The sequence below is a fragment of the Myxocyprinus asiaticus genome, chromosome 6, assembly GCF_019703515.2.
Source record: "Myxocyprinus asiaticus isolate MX2 ecotype Aquarium Trade chromosome 6, UBuf_Myxa_2, whole genome shotgun sequence".
Lineage (NCBI taxonomy): Eukaryota > Metazoa > Chordata > Actinopteri > Cypriniformes > Catostomidae > Myxocyprinus > Myxocyprinus asiaticus.
This window is the reverse complement of record NC_059349.1, coordinates 48,693,583-48,714,229: the sequence shown is the minus strand read 5'-3', so window position 1 is coordinate 48,714,229 and position 20,647 is coordinate 48,693,583. Positions and strand designations below refer to the sequence as shown.

The 20,647-nt window shown below is 37.3% G+C and overlaps 2 protein-coding genes across 5 annotated transcripts in view; both read left to right on the top strand.

Annotated features, from left to right (window-relative positions):
• The window catches only part of LOC127443132 (supervillin-like), an 88,068-nt gene that overhangs the window by 53,677 nt on the left and 13,744 nt on the right, over window positions 1-20,647 (top strand). For both annotated transcript variants that reach the window (XM_051701666.1, XM_051701667.1), the window contains exons 31-38: window positions 630-784; window positions 867-972; window positions 2,154-2,361; window positions 2,628-2,761; window positions 2,878-3,033; window positions 3,128-3,271; window positions 3,418-3,542; window positions 4,709-4,864. In XM_051701666.1, coding sequence (XP_051557626.1) covers window positions 630-784; window positions 867-972; window positions 2,154-2,361; window positions 2,628-2,761; window positions 2,878-3,033; window positions 3,128-3,271; window positions 3,418-3,542; window positions 4,709-4,864 — 1,184 coding nt within the window. The remainder of the gene's footprint in view (window positions 1-629; window positions 785-866; window positions 973-2,153; window positions 2,362-2,627; window positions 2,762-2,877; window positions 3,034-3,127; window positions 3,272-3,417; window positions 3,543-4,708; window positions 4,865-20,647) is intronic.
• Window positions 9,919-15,224, top strand: LOC127443181 (uncharacterized). Of its 3 annotated transcripts, XM_051701765.1 has the most exons (5): window positions 9,919-11,212; window positions 12,552-12,573; window positions 12,770-12,860; window positions 13,265-13,531; window positions 14,313-15,224. In XM_051701765.1, exons 3-5 carry the CDS (start codon window positions 12,773-12,775, stop codon window positions 14,441-14,443), a joined length of 486 nt encoding a protein of 161 aa, XP_051557725.1. In that variant the 5' UTR covers window positions 9,919-11,212; window positions 12,552-12,573; window positions 12,770-12,772; the 3' UTR covers window positions 14,444-15,224. The 3 variants fall into 3 exon arrangements, with proteins under 3 accessions (XP_051557725.1, XP_051557723.1, XP_051557724.1); XM_051701763.1 differs by having other exon boundaries at window positions 12,552-12,860; XM_051701764.1 differs by having other exon boundaries at window positions 9,919-12,673.

Genomic DNA, 20,647 nt, shown 5'->3' with positions numbered 1-20,647 from the left:
TATCCTCTCGTCTTGACTACTGTAATTTCCTATACATGGGAATTTCACAGTACCATCTATCCGCTTGCAACTAGTACAGAATGCAGCTGCAAGGCTTCTGACAGTTATTAAAAAGAGGGAACATATTACACCAGTGCTGGCGTCTATTCACTGGTTACCAGTTCAATACAGAATTGAATTTTAAAGGTGTTATTTGTTTTCAAGGCTTTGCATGGTTCAGCTCCACAATACATTGTGGATCTTATCTGTCCCCATTAGACATCCAGACCTCTGAGGTCTTCCAGTCAAATGCTACTGTCTGTCCCCCGTTTGCGAATGGGTGATCGTGCCTTCTCTCATTGCTCCCAAACTTTGGAGCTGTCATCCTTTAACCATTAGATCCTCACCAACTATAGTGACTTTTAAATCTCGTTTTCAAACCAATTTTTTATTTTATTTTATTTTTTGGCTTTTGAAGCACAGCAATGACAATGGTGTTGATGAGTCTTTTGAATGTATTATGTTTTCGATTTCATGTTATTTTATGTCTTATGTGGCTTTTGGAAAGTTTTGGAAAGCACCTTGGCCAACTGAAATCCTTTTTAAATGTGCTACAAAAATACAATTGTATTGTGTGTGTCTTTGTGCAGTGGGCAGCAGGCAGAAGCCGGATCAGGTGCGTAGTGCAGGTCCCGGCAGGGAGAAGTGCTGCTATTTCTTCTGGCAGGGCAGAAACTCCACAGTCAGTGAGAAAGGAACATCAGCGCTGATGACGGTCGAGCTGGATGAGGAGAGAGGAGCTCAGGTAGGGCAAGATATGCAGATTACACACCGGTTTACTGCATTCTCTCTTTCACTCACTCCCTCTTTCTGTGTCATATGTTCAGATGCAGGTGCTGCAGGGGAAGGAGCCGCCCTGTTTCCTGCAGTGTTTCAACGGGGGGATGATAGTGCATTCTGGGAAGAGAGAGGAAGAGGAGGAGAACATTCAGAGTGAATCTCTCTCCTTTTAACACTAACAAATTTCAAAAAACTCTATTTCTGTCTGTTCTGTGGTGATGTTCAAAATGGCTTACTGCGTACCTTCTTTTTAAAAAGATAGTATGCCATATACATATTGTGCACAATGTGCATGTTTTCATGGAATTGAATGCATGGAATTTCTGAATAATACACAGTACTATATTCTACCTGAATGACATACCACATACTATATACCACAGTGTGATAATTGAACCGAAAGCAATATCAACCATGATATATTTTTTTAAATTTCTCACTTTTAACCAATGTAACCAGTAACCATTGTTGAACTACGGTATTTGTAGTAAAACCATAGTAATCACAAAATGTACCATGGTTTTTACTACAGATACAATATATTAACCATGATATGTGTAGTAAAACCAAAACTATGGTAATAAAAATAATAATCATTCTGAAAAAACAAACAAACATGAAACTACAGTTTTACTCTAGTAACACCATAGTAAATTTTTGGTACAAAGGTTTTTATCTTGATTTCCACCAATAAACATGCCCATATGAAAATCATGGATTTATATACCACACTGTAAACTGTAGTTTCATGTTTGTTTTTTGCAGAATGATTTTTATTACGATAGTTTTGGTTTTCATGTGTTATTAATATGGTTTTTAGTGTTCGACTGAGATGTGTTTTTCAGTGGCCGATGCCGATATCCTGTAAATGCAGATAAACATAATACAATTTAACAACAGCAAATCAGATGTATTTTGCATTCTATTGTGAGATAGAAAACTATTGTGAGGGAATGCAAATTTTTTGTAAGGAAACGAAAAACTATTTCAGAAAATAAATCCCCTTCCTGTTCTCTAAGAGACTTTGCATATATTTACACAAAATCGGGTGGAATAAATCACCATATTTATACACTCTGTACTGTTTCACATACTATTTAAAAGAAATATATATTAGGTAGCATACAGCATATATTGTGCAGGAAGCGGAACACTAGTATTCCTTTCCAAAAGCCTTTCCTTTGTCTTTTGTGCCTATTTCACCTATTTTTCTGGTCATTTATATATTTTTGTATTTGATTTTTTAGAAATATCAGTTCTATCTTTTTTGTGTTATTGTCTTTCTCAGTTTGTACTATATGAGTGTGTTTGACCCCCTTCTCTCTGTGTATCAGATGAATGGCGTATGTACTGTGTGCGTGGTGAGGTGCCAGTAGAGGGCCATCTGCTGGAAGTGGCCTGTCACTGCAGCAGTCTGCGATCACGCACCTCAATGGTCCTGCTGAACATCAACAAAGCCCTGATTTACCTGTGGCACGGCTGCAAGACACAAACACACACACGGCATGTAGCTAGAACTGCTGCGGACAAGATCAAAGAACAGTGAGTCTTGGTCTCTACACTTTTAATGTGAACATTTTTCAAAAACAGAAAGCAAGGCACATATTTGGTGCACATCAGAACATGAATCATTCATAAATAATACATTAATGGAATGCACAAGTGTACAAATTCAGTGCACTGAATTGGAATATAATGCATACTGTATATTAGCAAACAGAATACAAGTATACACGACTGTGCATTTGCACACATTTAGTACAAGTTAATACAGAATACGTTTAAACTTTGTTCCCTTTGTTTTCGAGGCGACCACTGGAGGCAGGACTTCACAGCAGCTGCAATGTGACTGTTCATGAATGTGAGGAAGGTTTTGAGCCAGTGGGATTCTGGGAAGCATTAGGCAGAAAGGACCGCAAGGCATATGATTGTATGCTACAAGGTAAAACCCAAGACATCATAAGTATACTAAAAGTATCTATTTTTGAATTGAAATTGTAAAATGTTCTGCTTTAAATCTCCCTTTCCATATTTTGTTTCTCTCTCTTTCTTTTGTAGACCCCGGCAAGTTCAACTTCAACCCACGCCTGTTCCAGCTCAGTAGTTCTTCAGGTGAGTTTGTGGCACAGGAGTTTTACAACCCCTCCAGAGCTCCAGACCTGGTTTGTTCCCTGCCATTCCTACAAGAGGACCTGTACTCTGCCCCTCAACCAGGTACAGGAACAACACGTATTCTTTCATAAGACATAAAACAGTGAGCTAAACTGATGCATGTTTACCTCTCCTCTCTCTGTCTTTCTGTTTCTAGCTCTGTTCCTTGTGGATAACTATCATGAAGTTTACCTGTGGCAGGGCTGGTGGCCACAGGATACAGAGAGTACTGGTTCTGCCCGCATCCGCTGGGACTCCGACAGAAAGTGTGCCATGGAAACCGTGCTGCAGTACTGTAGAGGTGGTTGACAGCTTTATTAGGCAATGATTGCTTGAGTGAGATTTTCCAGCATAGTTGAAAGTACACACCAGACATTATTCAATAGAAGATATCAGACCTCTGTCAGACCTCTAAGAGACTGATAACTGACACTTCTCTTTGTCCAGCAGAAAAGAACGAGAAGAAGCCTCAAAAGTCCTATCTTATCCATGCTGGACTGGAGCCTCTGACCTTTACAAACATGTTCCCCAGCTGGGAGCACAGAGAGGATATAGCTGAAATCACCGAGAGGGTGAGACTTCTCACTCATACTTCATACAAATAGTCTTTTGGATGTAGGCATTCCATGTATCCTTATTTGATGAGGCGATTTCAAAATGAAGATTTTCATCCATGATGGTGGATGAAATAGAGGTAAATGTCAATTTTAGATTTAACTATATTGTACTGTTCCTATTTTCCTTCAGTACTCAAAAGAATATAATTAAATTAACAATTTAAACAATTAATTTGTGTGTGCTATTTGTTTTTGTATTTATTCAAGTATGTCAAGTTGTTAGTTGCCTACATAGACAATAGACAGTGAGGCTGCACACTAGGTTTTGGAACATTGTCTTTAAAGCCGCTAAAACTGCTTAAAGTGTTTAAAAAATGTGTGTTTCTACAAGGGCTGTCAATTAAAATGACAGATTTTAATCAAATTTATTACATGGTATGCCGATTAATTAATCGCATATATAAATATTTGCTCAAAGTCCCTCAAATAACAATAATTCTATATATAATGATTAAATAATTATAAAGTTATATTTAAATAATTCTAAATAAAATATATATATATATATATAAAATAATTCAGATAATTAAAATGCATAACATTATTGTGGCAGACGAGTAAAGAATTGATAAGACAATACAAAAACTGGCTTTAGAATCCAATATATAGTTTATTTCCATATTATTGAACATAAGCCAATATGTCAGACTGGCTTATGTTCACAGCAAATTATAATGTACTCCTGCATCAGACGGTCGGTTTTGGTGCGTCTCACTTTGTTAAACATTGTTTTTAGGTCACTGTGTCACGTTAAACATAGTTTGAAACTTAGAAAAACAACTCTTGAGATCCCTGCATTATGATAAAGCTGTGTTTGAACGCTAGAACGTGTTCTCATCTTCTGCTGTCGGTAAGTGTGGTTTGTTCTCTGTCTGTATAAGCTGTGCACTGCCTATACAGCTGGAGTGCCGCTTACTGCCCCCTGGAGAAAACAGGTGGTACTTCAAGCTTGAATTGCTCCGATGGTAGGAATATTCCTTACTACAGACCAGGGATGCACTATTTTTTTTATATAATTAATCACACTGAATAAACATGTTCAATCGACAGCCCTAGTTTCTACATAAAGTTGTCTTACTGTTGACATTAAAATATTCAGTGTGTGTTTGTGTTGTGTGCAGGAGGCAGAGGTGTGTAATCAGATCATTTTAGTGGAGGATGTTTTGGCTCGACTCAGTCAGAGCATTTATCCTCCCGCAACACTACAAACTCGCCCCCTTCCCCACGGTGTCGACCCCTTGCGACTCGAAATGTACCTGTCAGAGGAAGACTTCGAGGTAAGCCACACACTCCCGGTAGAACACTTGCAATGCCAAAGTCATGGGTTTGATTCCCAGGGAATGCATGGACTGATAGAAATGTGCCTTGAATGCACTCTAAATCACTTTGGATAAAAGTGTCGGCCAAATGCCTAAATGTATTTCTAGATTTTTTTTTATGTTGAATGACTGCTGAGAATTTGATGTTTTGCCCTTCTGACTCTAGGCTGGGCTTTAGGGAAGTCTGTGTAGGTAAGTGGTTTTTTTCCGACATCGATCGTTGTCACAGGGATAGATTGTTTCTATGGTAACTAGACTGCCTCACCTGCTTTATACTTTGTTTCTTCCTTTTGTCTTCCTCACTTTGGACAACTTCTCTTGTCCAGTCTTTCTTCAGCTGAAACCCGGGGAGCTTTTTTATTACCTACACCAAAACACACTCACGCATGCATACAAAAACAGAATGTGAAAATATGCAAACATTATCTCATAGATTTGAAATGCTGTGTTTTCTTTTCCAGCAGTACTTGACACATTTCTAAGAACTTGTTACAATGTGTCCTAACCAGGTGTGACAAGATAAAGCAAAGTAATAAATGTATGTCCCATGGAAATCTCTTCCATGTTCAGATATATTCACATTGACAATGATCTACAGCAATAAAGCGATCCAAAGTCATTCATTTTCAATCAGAGTTTGCGATTTGAGGCGACATGAGAAACTGCAAGAGATAAAAAGTACAGATATTACAAAGGACGCACCATACAGGTTCTGCTAGGGAAAAACAGTACAGATACTAAGGATGAACAATGTAAATACTACTAGGGACAAATGGTACAGATACTACTAAGGGATAACCGTACAGATGCTACAAAGGGTAAAGGCCTCGATATACTTCCGGTGAAGTTCTTCTGCGTTCTTCATTCAGGGGTAAAGAGAAGTTCGAAACAGCCAAGCAATGGTATAATGTTTGCAAATATTCAGTCACCCGTCACACTGCTGTTGGGAGGCATCTAGAAGAACATTTAAATGAGGATGCTCAGTAAAACTATTGTGATTTATTAAAATGTGTTATCAATGGCTTTATGCCTCATTCTATAAGTAGAATTCACATTAGGTCAGTAAAAGAAGCTGTTTTAACACCTCGATGATGATTTAAAGTAATATATGTGCAGTATAAAATGTTTAATTTGTCTCGTTTACAACACACAGCCATAATATGCGCTTATTACACTGTTATTGTAATTTATGATGGCACTGATACTACTCCAAAGATTGGCGTATAAAAGAGATTTAAAGTCTTTCTAGCAAGTCAGTCCACTGGCAGTCATCTTTGGAATGCTCCTGGGAAGCTATTTCCAGTTATGAAAGTACAGTTCCTATTTAGTTGAATGGGGAAAGATCGAAATCTCAAAAATGGTTGGTCAAGATTATGATCAAAGAACACGTTTTAAATCAGCAGTAAAATCTGACAACACCAGAATCATAAATTGTGCTGCTATACCTCAGATTATGCTAAAAAAACAACATTTTCCTGGCTTGTATAGCTAACGCGCATGCACGTTCTCGAGTTGATTAACAGGCGTTTTTGTGTCTAAAAGGAGATTGGCCGTTTTACCTGTAAGGTGGGACTTCCTTTCTACATCCGTTGACCGTTCATATTAATAGAAGTGCCCCATTTCTGCTAAAGAGTCTCTGGTATTAACGGGCAAATACAGACAAAAGAATGATGATAAGAGAGGCATACAATCTCTTACTTTGGGCAGATGTGTGAATGGCTTTCGGTGCAGATGGCACATGAGTAAATGGGCACTTGAGAAATTTCTTTTGTAGACCAATTAAACAAACAAAATCAAAAAAATCCCATGACATGTTCTTGGAAAATGTCTCCACGCCAGTGATCGTACAGATGTAGGTAAATTTGCACAAGTTTGCTAATAACTGCACGCCAGTGTGTTCGTGTTGACAGATCTTGACTGACTGAACTTCATAAACAGAATTAGCTGTCGGCCTCAATAGCAGTAAGGTGTTTAGCAGCCGAAAAAGACATTTTCCTAAAAGTTTGCCCAGGCGAGCTGTTAGGGAACCACCGAACCGAAGGCGAAAACCTTCTTTTTGGCAAAATTTTGTTCTAAATGATGTCACACCCATTTGTTCTTCGATTCCGTAGGAAGTATATTGGGGGCATTAAGCAGTACAGATACTACTAAGGGTGAACAGTACAGATGCCACTAAACACTGATGTGACCTTCAGTACATGTACATCGCTGTTCATTTGATTTGTACGTTTAATCTACCATTTTGTTCTAACCAGCTGCGACCACAAGTAGCAAGACGTTTTGTCGGTCGCTTGGTTTCTGTTTTAGTAGCCCCGCCCACAGTGGATTCATATTGGTCCATAATCCTGCTTTGCATGGTTGTATGTTAAACATCAGATATGTTCTGATTGGCTGTGAATTTGTTACTTTACACTAAGTTTCATTTTCAAAATGACTTAACATTGGAAACTTGTCGCATCATGCCTAATTAGGTCACAGTGTTACTGCAACCCTTTTCCCTCGCCCTTTCCTGAATCCGAGTGTGTTTTGTGCATATACAGTATATGAATAATGGTAATTTTTTTGTAAATGTGTGTCTCCCTTCTTTCATAATGATTTTTCTGTGTTCTCAGAGCGTGTTAGACATGAAGAGAGAGGAGTTTGACACTCTGCCCGGATGGAAGCAAGTGAACCTGAAAAAAACCAAAGGACTGTTTTAGAAACCTGACAAATCTTCATGACGACAAAATTATCTATTTCCACCATGGCCACCAGTTCTGCAGTTACCTCGGCAGTTTGACCTCTTTTGGTTAAGCAAAGGTGGTTGTGCACTTAAGAACAGGGTAAACGGTCAGGTCAAAGGTCGTTTTAGGATCTACAGATGCACCTGCTGTGGCGTCCGCTTGTGATGTATTTATTAAGTCCGTGGAGGTGATGTGTGTCTCTGTGGGTTTGTCTCCTTGCCACGTTTATGTGCAAGTCAGGATTTTCAACGTACAATCTGTGAGCAGTACGTGTTTGTAACATCTAAAACGATACCTGTCTTTTAACTCACCTGTAATTACTGATTATCTTTTGAAGTATAAGAAGGAAATCAAATATTTTGCTCACCTCTGCAATCAGGATGCCCTGTGGTGAGTGCCTCTATCTGGGTGTGCGTTGGTCTAATATGCGATGGGGTTTTGTTGTGATGTGTGTCTATGTTTGAGAAGTCTGCTGCATAATTTGAAATTGTATAAATGTGTAGGAAACAAACTATAAAAAATCATGTGTGATGCTGTCGTATGTCTGTTCCTTTTATGATTTTAGAGGAGTTTACATGCTGCGTCTGTGTTTTTTCTGTATTCTTTCTGTGTGAATGGCTGATGGTTGTGGTGGTGATGCGGTGTGAGGGGCATTGTGTTTGTTTATATTCAGACAGCATGGAATATTGGAGGAGAGAAAGAAATGACATTAATTTAAATGTACAGTATAGTGCCTTGCTTTGTGTACAGTTTCTATACCAAACACACACTAGTCTGCATTTCAAAGACTTACTTTGTGGTAAAAGAAATATTGAATAAAGAAAGCATATCAAAAATAATTCATGTCCAAGTGTGTCTTTTAAAGCACAAGTTTTTGTGCAATAACTTTGTAATTTAAAATGCGTATAGAGACCACTTAGGTGTTTGTGCAAATTTGCTGTTGATTTTGTCTTTGTATAATGTATACATTATTGGCTTAACTGTAAGTGTTTTGATGGCTGTTGTGTTTAAATGCATATGTGTGTTTCAGATGCAGTGGAGGCTCCTGTCTTGACTGTTGTCTCAAACTGGTCCAGCTATGAAACCTATACTGTGAACATCATGTGTAAAGGTCATGTTTGTGCACTTTGGTCTTGGTCTGCACAAGTACAGACTTCACTGTTGAGGTCCCCGCGGTTCCTTGCTACACATAGGCTATTGATACATGCTATAAGCAGTCATTTCCTACGCTGATTCCGCATTGTATAGCTGTGCTGCTGTGTAAAGTATAAAACAGATTAATAACAGGGGTTCAATACAAGTTAAGCTCAGTCGACAGCATTTGTGGCATAATGTTGATTACCACAACAATTAATTTCCACTCATCCATCCTTTTCTTTAAAAAAGTAAAAGTCTGAGGGGCCATTTACACGACAACGTTTTCAACTTAAAACAGGAAAGATTTAATGCGTTTTGGCTGTTCGTTTACACGACAACAGCGTTTTGAGGCCTGAAAACGCAAACTTTTGAAAACGGGTTTCAAAGTGCAAGTTTTTGAAAACAATGCCATTATCGTCTCCTTGTAAACATACAAAAACGCGAATTTGTGAAAACGATGACGTCATGCACACGCGTATTACGTGTTCAGTCTATAGGCATGTGCGCGAGTACTTCAAATCAATGCGCGAGACATTCAAAACTATAGTGGCGGACTACAGGACTGTGTGCTGCTCAAGATTTAGAGTTTGACGCTTCTCCAGCAAAGTGTAGATTTACTGCATCACTACTACGACCAGCGATCGCCATCTTCATTGTTTGTATTCACTGCTCTGTGGAAGAATGCTTATGTGTGCAGGCGCGTAGTGTTTCTTTACAAAGTGACATCGGCAACTACTGGCCTGGCATGCATAATACAGTGTTTTTAGTCGTTTTCGCAGATCCGTGTGAACGGGGATCGTTTTGACAACGTTGTCATCTGTATACGAAACTTTTCAAAAACGCAAAGGAAAAACTTTTCCATTTTTAGTACATCGTTGTCGTGTAAACGTAGCCTGAGTTCCAGTGAGGCACTTACAATGGAAGTGAATAGGGGCCAATCAGTAAATGCTAAAATACTCACTGTTCTAAACGTATAGCCACATGGAATAAACAATATGTGTGTTACCATGATTTTAGTGTGATAAAATCGCTTGCTAACCTATTCTGTGTAAAGTTGTAGCCAATTTTAAAGGGGTAATGAAACGGCTTTTTTTTTTTTTTTTTCCTTTTTTTTTAGTTTTATTATCTTCCCTGATTTCCATTTATAAAGTTAGTAACGTTGTTTTAATGTTTAAAAATTTTTAAATTTTTTTTTAAAAATCATAATTTAGTAATATCTGATCATTTTCCACCCTGTTTCTGGCACACTGTCTGAAATGCTCTGTTTTGGCATAAGCGCCTCCTTAAAACTTCAACGTAAACTCCCACTGTATGATTGGCTAACAGCATGCAGCCCCTCAAATTAAGCCATTTTTGAAACTCAATCTGAAGCGAATGAACAAGCTCCACAACATTATAAAACAAAATTTTAGGGGTTACACAACGCACATCCAACACATTGCATCTAAATATATTAAACTGTTCATCTCAAGCACAACTGTTAACACTCGCACCCTGTCTACACCGGAATGCGAGAGTCACATTGCGTCAAAAGCAATAGAACCCATTATAAGCTTTGTCTACCATGGATACTTTGCTGCGCATCGTGCCCACAGTAAATGTGTCCCATTCCATTTTGCACTGCATGTGGTGGTGCTGCTACTGCCAACAACAAATAAAGGTTTAGAATGTTTGTGTCAACGCGCCCAGTGTACATAGCCTCAAGTGTATACAGCCTCAAGCCGTCGTGACACTTCAACGGACGCGCCCGGTGTTAACAAGGTGTCGGCACCATAAACTATCAAACAGTCATGACATTTGAAATATTCATTAATGGAACTTTTTACTTACAGTTTTGGATTGGGTCCAAGTGTTTTTAACTGTGCCATCCTTCAATAACGGATGCTTTGCAAAGCTTGAATCATTTTATGACTGTTCACAAGCAATCAGCACTGAAATACGCTGAAGACACATCCACGTGACGCACATACAAACTCCAAAGCACAGTGTAAACTACGCACACACATCCAGTTTCCAGTATCATCCTGCACTGAAATGCACATCGCCGGAAATGCATCTAAACGGTCAAAGATGTCCATCCAGTGCATGTTTACAATTAAAAATAGTGCAGATGGGCGAAAGAACGAGTCCATAATTGGCCCCATTCACTTCCATTTTAAGTGCCTCAATGTAACCTAGAATTGTATTTTATTTTTTTTAAAGAAAAAGATGGGTCTAAATTTTTTAATTAATTAATATTATGCCACAAATGCTGTCAATTGAGCTTAACTTGTATTGAACCGGTAATATACCTTTTTAAAACCGTTTTCTCTGTATCTTTGTTTTATTTTATTCTCATGTCAACCTCTTCACTCTTGAAATGTTCTGAAATATATGTTTACATCTGTGTCCTAGAGACAGAAATGTAGAGAGCATGGGTGACATTTATCCTGAATGTAGGCTACAGGTAACATGACTGTGCTGTTGGTCTTTCAAAAAATGAGGCATTATTTTTTAACCTGAAAAAAAAAGAAAGCATTCGAAGATGCCTAGGCATATTTAATTGAATTGTGCATGTACAAAATTATTTCATATGATGAGAGAATTTATTATTATTTTTTTTTACATCTTTCACACTGTTCTGGCATCAGTTCATCGAACTGCTCTTCAGACATCAAGGCTTGCTTTTCTTTGAAGATGCTTCAAAACCACTATATAAAAAAATTATATCAAATATAGCATCAACTTAGCAGAGCTAACCCTAACCCTAGATTCGAAGGCCTTCCGGAGAAACTGAAATAAACGCAGAGACTATTCCTCTCATTCTGTTGGTTATAATGGCATTCACTGACCATGTCGTAATCTTCATTATTATTGTGGTCTCCACTAGAGGTAACGTGTCCAGTTTAACGACTTGACCATGTGTTTGCTGCTTAATTGCCGATTTGTAATTTTAACAATGTTTCTGTCGGCCTAAATGGTAATAGAGTTTTCTGTCTTTATGTAAAAAATAAATTAAAATTAAAAAATTGTGTGTGTGTATGTGTGTATATGTGTGTGTGTGTGTGTGAATGCAAATATAAATTTTACATTTTCATAAATGTACAAAATATATATGTGTATGCAAATATAAATGTAACTTTTTCATAAATGTATAATTACATGTTGTCCAATGTACATTCTAAACTCTTCAGTTGAAAAGAACTGAAAAAAGATACTCTGAATATAAAGCATGCAATCTTACATGTTGTTTTATGGGTTGAGATTATTGATTTTTCAAAAGAAATACTAAAAACTTGTCTGTAGCTTTAAATTCAACGCAATATATCTTGTGTGGCAACATTATTTTTCCACTTCTGAATGATATTTCTGTTGCAGAACATTTTTCTCGTGTATGATTGAATTTTGCAGTATCTAGCAAATACAGGTGCCTACGTAACAGAAGTAAATTGTAAATGGCCAAGAAGATTTCAAACTGACTAAACTGTATCTCTTAAAGGGATAGTTATATTCTATATAAGTAAATATTCTGCCATGTACTAACCCTTGATGTTTCAAACCTGCATGCATTTCTTGTTTGGAGCACAAAATGAGAAGTTAGGCAAAAAGACCGTCACCATTCATTCACTGTATGGGAAAAAAAAGATGCTAAAATGATGAGTTTCTCCTTGTGTTCCAGAGAAGAAAGTCAGGTTATAGATTTTGAACAGCATGAGGGTGAGTAAATGATGACGACATTTTAATTTTGGGTGTGAACTATCCCTTTAAGCATGCTGTAACTGTACATTTTGTCTCTTTCTCCTCAGTGTCCAGTGATGAATACTCCAGGTTTGTGCTGACGGGAGGTTCTGTTACACTGGATATACAGACTGATAAACTGCAACAGTTTAATGCATTGGTCTGGATGAATGATAAATCCGAAAATATAGTGCGTTTTACAAGGGAGCCTAGAGTTATGAAACCTTACAGTCCATATGAGAATAGAGTGGAGTTCAATACTGACACCTTCTCTCTAACACTGAAGAACATGCAGAAGACTGACAGAGGAGTCTACAGAGTTCAAACAACTAGAGAAAATGAGACGCATGTTGCTGAATATGAAGTATCTGTTATAGGTGAGGTTAATGAGGGAGTTGTTATGTATGAGATGATTGTCATTTATGTTCTTATATTCATATTATGAGCAAGTTAAAGTTTCTTTACTGCAGTTTCCTTTCGATCTACTGGACACTGATATTGAGAGGTCTAAGAATTAGGCTTGTTGATATTATTACGTAATATTTAATCATTAATACAACTATTATATCACAAAATGGTCTGTTATGAAGTCAGTGAAATCTCTAAAATGATTTTTAAAAATCCTTCTCCAGTTATCCTAATGACTTTTCGAGTGACAGAAATTCTTTAGTGGAGGAGACCTTGTTTTTGTGCAGACTTGCTGTTGATTTAGTCTTTGTATAATGTATGCATTACTGACCTTCGTTTGTTTTTGTTGAATATTTTGTTGTGTTTGTTTCAGATGCAGTGGAGGCTCCTGTCCTGACTGTTGTCTCTAACTGCTCCAGCAATTACTCCTGTACTATGAACGTCACCTGTAGAGGTCATGACCTCACCCTCAGCTCTACCTTTCAAAATTACAGGTGCTCTCATGTGGAAATTGCATCCTTCGGCATTATCACTCTCATCCTGCATTTCACTGAGGACTCCATCATCTGTAACCATAGCAACCTCATCAGCTGGAAGAGTGAAACAAAAGATACTGAACAACTTTGTTCCCTACATGAAAGTAAATACACGTCCTATTCTAAAACATGCACACATACATACATACATACATCAGGGTTGGGAGAGTTACTTTAAAAGTGTATTCCACTACAGATTACAGAATACATGCTGTAAAATGTAATTTCTAACGCATTTTGTTAGATTACTCAAATTCAGTGACGTAATCTAAATACTTTGGATTACTTCTTCAGAACTGGTGGATTTTTTTCACTTGTTTTGACTATAAAAAAAATCTGCTTGTACAGTAAGACAAAATACACGTTAAAAATACATTTTCTGAAAAACCTAAATATCTTATGCAGTGTTGCTTCTAAAGAAAATGTATCTTGTTTTAAAGAGTTTTAGATAGTTTTCACAGAAAAACGATAAAAAAAATTCTCATCAAGAATACGATTTTTGCGTATGCATGTAACGCATCTTAAAGTGTTTCACCACTGTCCAAATGCTCTTTGGATCGCATCATATATGGATAGGCATAAATGTTTCCAACTGAAAAGATGACAATAAAATGCAAAGTAATCTCTTAAGTAATCAAAATACTTTTATATTCTAACTGTATTCTGATTACCAACCATTTAAATTGTAACTAGTGGAATACAGTTACTCATAATTTGTATTTTAAATATGTAATCCCGTTACATGTATTCCGTTACTTCCCAACCCTATACATACATACATTAGAATTAAAGTTTAAAATTAACTTGTGCTTCAGAGATTGTGTTAATACATTATATCCAGACTTGTACAGCAATAAGATCTATGAAACTTTGTACATTGGTTAGGTGCAGCAGTGTCTCCCCCTGCTGGTGTGTCTCTGTGTCTGCTGAAGACAGTGCTGTTCTCTGTATCCCTGGTGATCATGATGTCTGCAGTCATCACTGTTCATATCAGAGAAAAACTTAGAAGATCTTAATCTCTCTTTCTCTCTCACACACACACACACACACACACTTGTTTTTGTTTTTTTATAATGGTGGAGATTTCCATTGACTTCTATTGTGTTTTTATACTGAACTAATACTATTTTAATCTAACTATACCCCTAAAACTACCCCAAATGAAAAACTTTTTGAAAATGTATTAAGTCATTATTTAGGATGTTTATTAAGTTGTTTTTGTCATATGGCCCGTTGGCTGGTGACTATAATGTAGGTAGGCGATTTGATCTAAATGAGGACATACCATACATCATTATTGTTTTATATAATGCTAAACCAAACAGTTATTTAAAAGACCTGCATGTCAAAATGATATGCATGAAAATGATACTGGGTTATTTCAGGGAAGCTGACTCACTTTCATGTGATGTGTTCTGCTTTCATGTGAATTTGCATTGAGTAATGCTGTGACCAAAAGAAAAAAAAAAAAGCTCAACATTTGTCAATAGTTTCTTTGGTAATAATCACAATGTCCGCTAAGCACAGAAGTATACTTTTTAATACTACTATGAGACTTTTAAATACTGTTTTAGTCGCTTGCTTGTCTGGCAAAATAAATACATATTTACTCTTTAAAGACCGTTAATTTTTGCTAACGGCCCCTTCACTGAGCTCAGATTCTGCACTTTTTGTGATTCTTCATAGGTTGAAGTTATGCTTGTATGTCTGTTAAAGAGATGGTTCACACAAAAATGAGAATTCTCTCATCATTTATTCACTTTCATGCCATCCCAGATGTGTATGACTTTCTTTCTTCTGCTGAACACAAAGATTTTTAGAAGAATATCTCATCTTTGCAGGTCCATACAATGCAAGTGAATGGTGGCCAGACCTTTCAAGCTCCAAAAAAATCACATGAAGTAAGCATAAAAGTAATCCATACGACTCCAGATGTTTAATACACTGTATGTCTTCAGAAGCAGTATAATAGGTGTGGGTTAGAAACAGGTCAAGATTTATAATTTAAAAAAAGGACTAAAATATGAGTTGTATAGATTACTTTTATGATGCCTTTGTGATTTTTGGAGCTTGAAAGATCTGGTCACCATTCACTTGAATTGTATGGACCTGCAGAGCTGAAATATTCTTCTAAAAATCTTCGTTTGTATTCTGCAGAAGAAAGTACACATCTGGGATGGCATGAAGGTGAGTATTTTCATTTTTAGGTGAACCATGTCTTTAAATACAGGGGGTGAAGGTGTGGGTGGGGGTGAAGTTAGCCCCTGCTGGCAGATGCCATAACTTACCAAAAAAATCTGTTTAACATTGATAGCCATTTAAAAAGTAGCTCTCTCTTCTGAAAAGAGTGGTCTATAAGCATTCCCATTCACCTCAATGGCAATTGCTTGGCTGGCCTGGAAGTACGTAATCTGCATGTTGCCACCTTACCTCATGGGCACTCTGACAGGTACTATGTCCCAATTCGCTCACTTGTACGCTCATTAACCATATAGTGAATGCCAGTGAGAGCACTATGTGAGGAAGGTCATTGGTTGTACAGTCTTAATCAGAGTACATTATGGGTATAATCAAGTGAATAATGTATGGGATGATGATATTCACTGAGAATTCAACAGCTAGGGTTTTTTCAGGTTCATGTTAATGAAGAGTCTCTAGTAAAAACAGGAAGTCTAAAGGAAGAGGGCACTGCCCACAATTGATTGAGACAAAAGATGACCTGACTTGCTATCAGATAAATATTTTCTCATCACACCAGTTTAAATGTTAGCGTTTTTTTCCAGTGAAGATGCTGTTAGTGGTAAACTAACAGAAACCATGTGTGGGAACTAAGCAGCCAGACTCTATTGTGCAAGAGATAAAGAGATAAAAGCAAGCTATACACACAAAAATGATGGAAAATTAAATAAGCTGCAAAAGACAATAGAACTGAAACAAGCAATATATTAAAAAAAATATAAATAAATGTAAAGTAAAAAAAAAAAAAAAAAGCAAAATTAAAGAACTATGTGAAACCAGCATGGAAAGATATGTATCAGATGCACAGATATGTTAGATTCAGAATTACAAAATCATCTTTAATAAATACAATCATTGTAATCATTTTTTATACCTAGAACATACAGGCAGAGTTGATATAAAATTAATGATTATATACAGAACACTGATGAGCCAAAACATTATGGCCACTCACAGGTGAAGTGAATAACATTGATCATCTCCTAACAAGGCCACATGTCAAGTTTTTGGTAGATTAGATTGTAAGCGAACAATCAGTTTTTTGCAGTCAACGTGTTGAATGTGGGCTGAGTGACTTTGACAAGGGCCAAATTGTTATGGCCAGACGGGGTTAGAGCATCTCTGAAACGACAAGTCTTGTGGGGTGCTCCCGGTCAGCAGTGGTGAGTACCTACCGATAGTGGTCCGAGGACTGACAAACCACAAACCGGTGACAGGGTGTTGGGCGCACAAGGCTCATCAATGCACGAGGGCAAAGAAGGATATCCCATCTTGTCTGAACCGACAGAAGGTCTGCAGTGGCACAAGTCACAGAAAAATGTAATGATGGTTAAGGGAGGAATGTGTCACAACACAGTGCGTCGCACCCTGCTGCGTATGGGGCTGCGTAGCTGCAGACCGGACAGAGTGCCCATGATGACACCTGTCCACCGTCGAAAGCGCCTACAATGGGCACACAAGCATCGAAGCCGGACCTTAGAGCAGTGGAAGAAGGTCGCCTGGTCCGATGAGTCTCGTTTACTTTTACATCACATGGACGGCCGTGTACGTGTGTGCCGTTTACCTGGGGAAGTGATGGCACCAAGGTTATTATAGTTTTGCATTTTCAAATCATTTTTTATTTTATATCGTTTTCAAATGTGCTATACATTTCAGTTTAGTTGGTTTCATTAATGATTTTGTTAGTTTTAGTTTTTTTTTAAACATTCATATTTCATTTTTATATATATTAGTTTTAGTAATTATAGTTTTGAGAGTTAACAGAACACTTCCAGAGTGTAGACTAAAGCAAGACATTTGAATTTAAGCTTGGCAAACTTACAAAATACACCTAAAGCAAAACGAAACAGTTGAATATTTGCACAGTTTACTTAGACTCAGCATACTTGTGCATAATAACAATATCATAATGGTTTGAGATTCAACAAAGTCACAAAGAACCAAACAAAAGCAAATCTAAAAGTTACATGTATGAATTTCAAATGAACTCAAATTCATGTTAAACATAAAATCGTGTTAAACTGTTGATGCTCACTGTACTGACGGTGGGCACTCCATCACTTTGTTTATATATGTTTACATTTACTGCATACATATGATACGTGTCTCGTATAATCTTGAAATCCGTGGTCATCTGTATATTGTATGTTATCCATTTAATCACGCCGCTGCAGCGCAGAAATCATCCAAATATGGATATGAAGAAAAAAGTGCTTCACATCAGAGACCACATAAACAGACTTCCTTATTCGGATCTATAGTATAAGCTCTGTGTAAAGCAAAAAATAAATAAATAAATAAATAATAATAATAATATATATATTTAGTCTGATGAAAGATGTCATGAATATATAGATGACTATGAAAATGTATGGTTTGTCAATATTTCCCAAGGGATGGTATTTGTATAAGTTTATTGATTAATTGATTATTGATTCATTCTGTGAATGGAATCCACATGAAATCAGTAAAAGAAACTGTTAAAACAACTTGATGATGATTGAAAGATATTTGCGTTAGATTGTGTAATTTGTAATGTTTACATGGGCTAATGCTAACACGCTAGCGCCTTTGCCATAGTATTGCACCTGTTACTCCAGTATGCCAGCCTTTGCCACAGTAGGACCTGAAAATATTTATAGAAGAAATTACTCTGACGTCACACCTCAGGAAACCGTGCTTCCGGGTTCTTTTGAGCTGCAGATTTCAATGGTGGAAATAGGCAGCGCTGCAGTTTTAATAATCTTTTAAGCTTTACAGAATGTAATAATGTCCGTTAATAAAAGTAATATCTATGGTTTACAGTGAAGAAATTATGTGGGTTCTTTTCTGAAATGTCAGCAAACCAAGTTTAAACTCGGTTCAATGAGCATGTGTGATTATGTCGGACATGTAACAGATTGATGAATACACATTCTCACACGTTTAACACTTCTAAAGCCTAAGAATTTGTGTACTTAGGAATTAAAAGTACCATCAGACATACAATATGTGTCTTAACTGCTTAAATTATTAACCCACATACAATAAATGATGTTTTTCTAAAATATGATCATATTCCATATCACAGCCATTTTCGATAGAACAATATTATTTACTGCATTCAAAATAAATGCAAAGACATTATTTTCACAATATGACATATTTTTATTCACTTATCCTTTCACAAACAGCAGTCCATGTGCTGTGGTGGTGGAGACGGGATCTGTTACATCTGATCATATAAGATCATCGTTAGATTATATTTGACCTCCTAGTAGATTTTTATACCAAAACTATAGAAATGTACTAACATAGAAAGCCTAGACTGTGTGTGACCCAGGAGAGGGCACTTGAGGACATTGATAGTGCTGATGTTACAAGAATGCTCTGTGTTCTCAGCCATAGCAGAGACAATGGTACTGACATGAGAAAACTCTGGGAAAGCACAGTAAAGTTAAAGATTAACACAACCAATAATCAAATAGTGCTCAGATTGTGATATATGATTACTTATGTATACTTTCATAATAAATGCATTTAAACAGTTATTTAAAAAAAAAAAAATAGACTAACAGCCAGGTTTCCATCATTAAAACGAAGTCAGAGCCTTTGTGAAATAATGGTAGTGGGCCGAATTCATTTGATACAAAAAATATTAAGTGGGTGTAACTATGAGGTAATGCTAGATAACAAACTGTATAAGATGTGGAGGTTTTGACCGGGACACTCAGGCTTCAGCTGACGTCTCGGGTTTGTTGGTTCTGTTCAATAAACTCTAACCTTTGACACCTGGAACTCCTGACTTCGAGAGTTTTCTTATTGCTTGCTCCACTACAATATCTGTCACAGCGACAGCACTTTGGAAATTAAAAACAGCTGTTTGCATGATTTTTTTGGATAAAAAAAGTGAATATCAACCAACAGCTGCTGTGGGTCAATTGTGTCAGAGCAGAAGCGATAACAATGACGGTGACCCGTGAAATATCATCATTTATGTTAAATCCTATGTTTTTCCTGATACAGTGATCAGGTGGAAATTTGAAGAAGTCCTAATCTCCAATAATCTGTGGAAAACAGGATGTTTCAACCCCACAAACAACACTTTTTGGGCAGTTTCAGCGCAATTTGTGCACAGTGCCCATAGACGGTAGTTTTTTTTTCTGGGCTACCAAAAGAACCCGGAAGTGGCTGAGCAGAGCGTTTGTTTGTGAACAGTAACTTCATCTATTGAATATCGTGAAAAAAAATGTTATACTTGTTTTTAAATGTTTTTGTTTCAGTTTTAGTTTACGAAAATAACCTTGGATGGCACCAGGGAAGACGACAAGCCGGTGGAGGGAGTGTGTAGCTCTGGCCAATGTTCTGCTGGGAAACCCTGGGTCCGGCCATTCATGTGGACATCAATTTGACATGTGCCACCTACCTAAACATCGTTGTGGACCAGGTACACCCCTTCATGGCAATGGTATTCCCTGACGGCAGTGGCCTCTTTCAGCAGGATAATGCATCCTGCCACACTGCACATATTGTTCAGGAATGGTTTGAGGAACATGAAGAGTTTAAGGTGTTGCCCTGGCATCCAAATTACCCAGAACTCAATCCATTTGTGCATCTGTGGGATGTGCTGGACTAAAAAGTCTGATCCACGGCGGCTCCACCTCGCAGCTTACAGGACTTGAAGGATCTGCTTCTAATGTCTTGGTGCCAGATACCACAGGACAACTTCAGGGGTCTTGTAGAGTCCATGCCTTGGAAGGTTGGTGCTGTTTTGATGGCACGCAGAGGAACAACAGCATATTAGGCAGGTGGTCATAATGTTTTGGCTCATCAGTGTATATAAAGTATACTGTATAGTATTGAGTAGATTTCAGTATTTCAGTATATCTCAGTGTTTGCTATGTTCCTCATTTGTAAGTCGCTTTGGATTAAAGCATCTGCTAAATGATTAAATGTAAATTTCATTATTGAATCCTTTAGAATATTGAAGAAAATGCAGAGGA